Raw genomic sequence first — 7,566 nt, forward strand, 5'->3', positions numbered from 1 at the left:
GGAGGTAGCAGTGTCATAGATCAAGCACAAGCACTTCAAAGTTCTCCCCTCTCCTAGTTTCCACACTCCAGGACTTCTTGTTCACTTGCACTGTCTTCTTCTTCATAAATTTCCCAGGTCCAAACTCCACAAACCTCCTCCACACAATGCCTCTTTCAAGGAGGACGCCTAACGCTCACCAGGCAGTCAGGTGGACAGAAGGAACAGAGAACACAGGGCAGCCACATGTGGGTCAAGGGCAGACAAGCCCTTCCAGGAGGCATCTCCTCACCATGATTCAGGGTCCCCTCCTCTATCTCCGTTAAGAAACCTGGGACACATCAGGGCAATCAACAAAGATACAGATATCCATCACACCACTGCCATGCCAAAGGGATCTGGTTCCAATCCACCAGATGCTCCACAGAAGATGGACAAAATCCCATGGGATCTACTGCCTCTGAAAATGTCTTGAACACTCAGCTATGAATCGGGTCCAGTTCTGACTCAATGGTACATAGCAACATAACTATTACAGCAGCTCTGAGAGACATCAGAGCTGATACTTCATAGATACACTGTTGTTTCAAAAAGAATAAACAAAGAGATGCTCTAAACAAGGAGTGAAAATGAAAAGAAGGCATCAACACTTCTGGAAGATCATTTGCCCCACTGTGAAATGCACAGATCATTTAATGGAATTGACTAGATTTCTCCCTCTTAGGGTCTGACTTCAGGAAATTAAATTACAAAGTCGTCATCACATCCTAGATTTATTACAACTGACCTGCAGGCAAAAGGATAGAACTATTACATAAACACTTCGATTCCATGTATATATCTTAAATAGAGGAGGAATTCAAACAAGAATACAGGATAAAATATTCCAAAGCTCCAAGAAGCAGTTATGTTACTGAGCTCCATTTTTACAGACAAATAAGGCAATATCCCTGCACATTAGCTTTTTGATAATTTTTATACATTTTTCTATAGTACAAGAGAAAAATAACCAGAGCTCACAATGTACAGTTCTTACACTATTTTCACAGTTTGTGAACACTATACACCCTTTTGTTTTAATAAAGATACATTGTAATAAACTCCTTGCCCTTAAGTTTATAGTTTATAATAATCTATGATTAATACACTAAAATTGCCTTTTTATGTGGCCATCCACACAACAGAATGGTCAGATTAGCTCCTGGACAGTCAGAATAGCTTTTAATCTTCATTTGCATAATGGCGAAGTGACCATCTGCTGAGCCAGACGGGAGGTTGACAGCAGTGAAACCAGTTCCTCCTGAGTCCCGGGAGCAGTGGGGGATGATGGCTTGGTGTGTGGTGTGGTTGAAGGAGGACCTTCAGCAGAGGCTCCTTTCGGAACAACAGGAGGTCTAAGGGGTAGGATGCCAAGGAGGGCGGGTAGATGGGGAAAAGTGGACCAAAGAGATGAATCCTTTTGAAATCTGAAATTTACATGGATGAAACTTTTAACAGCACCATTCTCTCTTTATTGTTTAATAGTATTTATGACTCACTCTGGGAGGAGACACAGCTCTACAGGCCGCAGTTTGGTTCTGTACTGGCATCACCTGCATCTCAGACCAGGGCTGTTTTCGTTCCAGTGTGCTTGAACCACTCACAGTGCTGCTGAACCGTTACACAGAAGCCCAGTGTTCCGTGCCCGGGAGGCCAGAACAGAAGCCAAAGCAGAGCATGGCTAATGGGTAAGTGAAGCAGCCCAGCAAGAGAGGACAATCTTTTTTTGGCGGACCTCTTTTTGTGTACCTATTAAGAATCCCAATTCTAAGCAATGGTGGTGATCTGCTAGAGCCTGTGGCAGGTGATGAGCTATTTCAAATGTTCATCTGGTTAAACAGGTCTCTAGCAAAGATTCCACCTCATCACCCACCACACCAGCTAGGCCCCACTTTTCCTCAGCATTTGAAACATTGTGAGATACTTGGGGCTAAAAATCCTTAGCAAGGAATGTCCCTGGTAATTATAAAGATTTTTTAAAAATACATATGGAAAAGGTGAACTATCGGATTAGGCAAAAACCACACAGCGGCCATAGACCACATGGGAAGGGAAAAGGATTCAGGAACTGAAGACTAGGATCAGTGATGGCAAGAAGCAAACAACTGAGATTTGGTCTTTTGCTGCCTACAAGAATCTCTATCTAATCAGTCAAGGCACATTGCTACTAGCTACTTCTCCCTGTTAGCAAGTTATGATGGCTAAAGTGTTGGGCTTGGGGCCAAGGGAAAAATACATAGCTGCTACAAGTTGTTCGGGATAAGATTCTAGAATGAAAAACATCTGTAAACTTTGCCCTCTGTACTTGTTCTTCTTTCAGTCCTGGTGGTTTGTGGCAGGTGGAATATCAAGTTGGCAGCACACTGAATTCTGAAAATGAGAAATTCTTGGGATCAGCACGTTCTTTCACAAGTGGCAGACGCCCAAGTCTTCCCCGTGAAGAGCAGAAGGACTGGTGGTGGTAAAGGAGAAAAGAACACATTCGGTCCTGTCTCAGTATTTTAATGTTCACCTCTTTGAACGCAACATGGTTTTTGGTAAAGATAAATTCATTCTAATTTAACATGATATTTCAACAGGAAATTTGGCTGAGCACATCCATCCCCACACATCCACTGGGACTGACTGTAAAGCAACAGAATAGCAAATCAGTAAATCTATTGCACTTGGTGAAGAAAGTAAATTCCTCCTTGGCTCCCAGCTCCAGAAGGCAATGTGTCTCGTTGGCTGTGCAAGCTCTTCTAACTCAAGCCCGAGTCTCTGTGTTCAGACATCGTCACATCCATCACCATGTTCTCCCACTGTTTGGAAGTCTGACAAAAACACCATTCCAGTAGCTGCGTCTCCAGGTTTCAAGTCTAAAAATGAATTTAAGATGTGATCTAATCACAGTCAACAAATTGATCGTACTGACTTCCACATTTCATGAATATGTTCATCACGAAAGAGCAAGATGAGGTCTCTCTGACCAGCACTAACACTGTGTGATCAATTAGGTATTACAGGGATGCACGTTCTATGTGACAAAGAGTATACAGACGTGATGGAAACGAACACCAATCTTATTGCACATGGTGTCTGGGCGAGCAATAAAAACACTGTGATACAGGATGAAAACTCTTTACGTCTTGCTTCTTCTCAGCCCTTTTTTCTAGAGTCTGATGTAGCAGCGATCTCAATCAACATACATGGGAGAGCTGGGAGTGGCTGGCATTTGATCCAGGATTTTACAAACATAGCATGCGACCTCTACGGTACGTTCTTCATACATTAAAATAAAGGGATGTTTCTGCAAGAAAATTGAGAAAACATTAATAAGGATAACAGAGAAGAAAACCCCATTCATATTAGGTAATATGAGAACCCAAACTGAACTCTTTCCAATTTCAGTACACAAAAAACGGAACGATCCTAACCACATATGGCTGTGAAATATAGCAGCATCCTAAGAGAGGCAAGTATAACCTCTATGTTATGCAAACATATTAGTATGTGTGTGTACATGCTTAAGCTAGATACACAGAAGTATTTGCTGATACAGGCAAGAACAGGTTCTCAACACCAAAACTACTAGCTGGAGCCTCTACTAGGATCTGGCAGTCAAGAACTATATAAATACAAATCATAATTCCTCTTGGTGTACAAGCATAAATTCCCATTTCCTGTATCAACTTTGCAAATGGTCTTTTCATACTCGTAACAGTCTCTTTCTTTTGTGGCTTTTCTAAGTATACTAACTGGCCTTCTTTTAGCGTCATAGCTGGCACTGACCACGGGCTTCATCTAACATCTGTGGAGAGCCACAAACTAAGTGTGACAAGCAAATTGGGATTGTCTTAAAACTTTCCCACTTTACAAGAGCGCAGCACTTTCTTCAATGCCCAGATCAGAGCTCCAGCCAGAGGACCACATACAAGCACTAATGCCACAGGATGGATGAAAAGCTCCCAAGAAACGGGAATTGGTCATATAGTGTGAATCTGATTTGAGTGTTTTGAGAAAGTCAAATGAAACAGAGTAAGCAAGCATTTCATGAACTTTTTTTGATGGCTGTGTTACACAGTTGTAGGTGAGTTTTGAGTGGAAATATTACTGTAAGCCTCTAAGTCACTTCTAACTCAGGAAACCTTACAGGACAGCAGAGACCTGACCTGTGGGCTGGTATTGAGATCGGCGCAGACAGCCGGCCAGGCCTCTTCTCCTTGAAATGGGCTCTCACAGCCCATCTGACTGGTGGAGTAGTTGAGCATTTAACTGAGTCAACAGCTCCATAAACTAAAGGTGGGATTCTTTGGGGTAATTGTTACAACATGTCAAAGCGTAATTTTCTCTGATAATTCAACTACTAAATTAATATTTAAAAAATTACTACAGTTTCCTCTTTTAAAATATCTTTGTTTAAAAACATAAAAATCTCTATTTATTAAGATCAAGTTATTGTCTATGACAGAGAAATTAAGGGTAAAGAATCAACTACCAGTCCCAAGCCTCATACTCACCAGAAGTTCTTTATACTTTGGCCTTTTGGATTCATCCTTTGTAAGGCTAAAATAACAGAGATAAAATTGTTAAAATGGAGACCCATGGACCAAGCATTTTTCTTTTTTACAAATGAAACACTGTGGAGAATCAAGCAGCTTTCTCCCCCTTCAGATACAGAGTAGTAACGAATCAGACAAAGTGTCAAACTGAAAAGAACACACAAATATAAGGCCATCTATCAGAGAGCTGTGGTGCAGTCCCGGAAGCTGTGCTGCCAACTCCAGGGCTGCACCTCCCTGTGGTCTGGACCCACCAGCAGCACTGCAGGACACAGATGGGCAATCTCTGACTTGTGAGTTACAGCCTCACAAACTTTTTGGAGGGTCGGCTATGGGTCAGCTCCAACTGTATGGCAAAGTGATACTCTTAAGAATTCAGTCTTAGCATATTTATAAAGTATGTGAGCGTGCGCTTGCGTGTGTGTGTGTGTGTTAGAGAGAGCGAGAGAGAGAGAGTGAGAGCACGCGCGCGCATGAGCGCATACTCTGATAGTTTAATGGAAAGGAGCTGCACTGTCAACCCAAAGGCACCTGATTCAGATGACACAATGTGTATATAGGGAGTTGTACTGTTGACCCAGCGACCATGCCTCTTTGGTGACATGAATTTATCTATCTCCCCCAGTATGATTTACAGCCTCAGAAACCTAATGGAAGGCCAGCTAAAAGTCAGTTCCAATTCAAAAGCACACAATAATAAACAACATCTATCTATCTAAATAGTTATGGACCTATATTTACACAAGAGAAAGTAGAAATTCAGTGAGGTAAACTATGAATGAGTTTTATTAGTTTCTTTCTAAAAATTTTATTTACTTATTTATTTTATGTGTGTACCGTCAAATTGGATCTGACTGGTATAGGAGGCAATTGTTCTTCCTTCTTCATCAGAGCATCTGATGGATTTGAACTATGTACTTCTGGAATTGCAATACAGTTTCCTGCCACTAGGCCACCAGAGCGCGCCTCTTTCTAGTTTTTAAATGCTTTGCACTCTATTTTTCAGTGCTATATTTGCTACAAACAGTTGTAATAGCATAACTTCATTAGACGTAACTTTTTTATTAATAGATAATCTCTGCTCGGCTGGTATTTTCTCCATTAAGTCACATTACCAGAAATACTTTTTTGTATTTACCTACTTGAACGTGGCCTATCATCATAAACACTACTCTCCTCTAACTTCATTAATTTTTATAGAAAAAAATAATTAATATTGGTAACATTAATTTCTCTATTTCTAAATTCAGAGATGTCTACATTGCCTATTTTTTGCACACTGTCATGGGCTACTCAAATTTCCTCTCTGGAAGATCCTTTTCTTTTAGCTGCTGAGAATTACTGCCAGTAGACAGCCATCAAATGTCAGCCCCTTCAGAAGTGCCTCAACTGAAGGGAGCCATATATACCTTTCAAAGACCACCTTATCCAGGAACCAGTCAAAGGCTTTATTAAGATCCCAGTCTCTTCATTACAAGGTATGTGAGCTCAAAAGGGTTAGCCCAGCTTCAGAACTTCCCACAGGATCACAGGCTTCTGCTTAGTCTGCACTGCAGCTCAACCTTCCCTCTCAATCCTACCTCCTCTCCTTCACTAGCTGCTGACCCTGGGATCATCACCTGACCACCTGCCTGCACACTAAGTCTCTGTTTCAAACACTTACTTTCCAAGGAACCAATTCACCACACCTTCCTCCAGGTTTATGCTTTTTAGTCTGTTTTGTTATATACTGTCAAGCCACTTGCAACTCATAGTGACCCTATGTACAAGAGCCCTAAACCCTGCTCTATCCTGTGCCAACCTCACTGTCTCTGAAACACCTACTCCCAGAGTTTTCCTCTCCTGCGCTGTCCCTCTACCCTCCCAAGCATGATGTCCTTCTCCAAGGACTGATCCCTCTTTGCAACATGTCCAAAGTATGTCAGACAGAACTTCAGAATCCTTGCCTCCAAGGAGCAGTCTGGCTTAACCCTCTCCAGGACAAACGTGTTTGTTTTCCTAGTAGTCCATGATATAGTCAACACTCTTCTCCAGCACCACAGCTCAAAAGCATCAATTCTCTATCATCCCTAGTCATTATCCAGCTCTCTGACGCATAGCACGCAACTGCGAAGACTAAGGCCTGGATCAGGCGCATACCCTTTCAAAACAGTCTATAAAGGGTATGGCACTTAAGTTGGGTACAATCAAGGGGAGCCCTGATGGTTCAGTGGTAGAATTCTTGCTCTCCTTAGGGGAAGTGTTTCTCAGCCCACACACTTCACAGGCAGCCATTCACCATATGGCAGTGGGAGGCTGTGTTTTCCTTCAGATGTCAGCCGAGTTTCCAAACTAAGATGGACGAGGAAGGCAGGCCTGGCAGAGGAGTTCTCAAGCTGAGTCAGTGAAAACCCTGTGGCTCACACTGTTCTGCTTCACAGCTGACCGTGGGGACGGTGCAGGGCCACACAGCATTTTGTTCCTCTGTGTTTAGGGACACCATGAATTGAGGAAGAGCATGACAGAAACTAACAGAAACAAAACTCTAGGATTAGCTTAACCATTACTGTTCCTCAGCACTGGAGAGCTCTTACTCCCCTAGTAACTACTGTTTCCTACCATTGCTAACAGGGGGGCTCTGGTGGTCCAGTGGTCAGGAGCTACACAGCCCAAACGAAGGCACGTGGTCTGAATCCACCAGCCGCTCCGCAGGACAAAGATGGGCTGTCTCCTCCTGGAAAATTCACAGCCTCTGAAAACCTGCAGGAGGGTCAGCTATGGGTCAGTGCTTACTTGACAGTGCATGACCACTACTGCTACTAACAAGTTTAATGTCAATCTAAGAATCATTTCTTAACAGGTAATTGGTCTCTCCCTGCTAATTTTTTACTTTACCATTGTTTTTGCAGTTTTGTGTTAATTCCTTCAGGTATAAATTTAATTTTGCTGATTGGTGGACGATTTATCAACAACCTGCGTTATTCGGATGACACAACCCTGCTTGCTGAAACTGAAGAGGACCTGAAGC

At 42.5% G+C, this 7,566-nt stretch overlaps 1 protein-coding gene across 3 annotated transcripts in view; it reads right to left on the minus strand.

Moving 5' to 3' along the window:
• Nucleotides 1-639: 639 nt before the first annotated feature.
• The window catches only part of MAP2K4 (mitogen-activated protein kinase kinase 4), a 151,361-nt gene continuing 144,434 nt past the window's right edge, over nucleotides 640-7,566 (minus strand). Inside the window, exons 11-12 of one of the 3 annotated variants that reach the window (XM_006898557.1) lie at nucleotides 4,518-4,563; nucleotides 640-3,307 (exon numbers count right to left, since the gene is read on the minus strand). In XM_006898557.1, the coding sequence (XP_006898619.1) occupies nucleotides 3,194-3,307; nucleotides 4,518-4,563 (160 nt within the window). In that variant the 3' untranslated portion in view covers nucleotides 640-3,193. The remainder of the gene's footprint in view (nucleotides 3,308-4,517; nucleotides 4,564-7,566) is intronic. The other 2 variants (XM_006898558.1, XM_006898559.1) reach the window with 2 other exon arrangements.

The sequence above is a fragment of the Elephantulus edwardii genome, unplaced genomic scaffold (assembly GCF_000299155.1).
Source record: "Elephantulus edwardii isolate Elephantulus edwardi_28Jun2011 unplaced genomic scaffold, EleEdw1.0 scaffold00233, whole genome shotgun sequence".
Classification (NCBI taxonomy): Eukaryota; Metazoa; Chordata; class Mammalia; order Macroscelidea; family Macroscelididae; genus Elephantulus; species Elephantulus edwardii.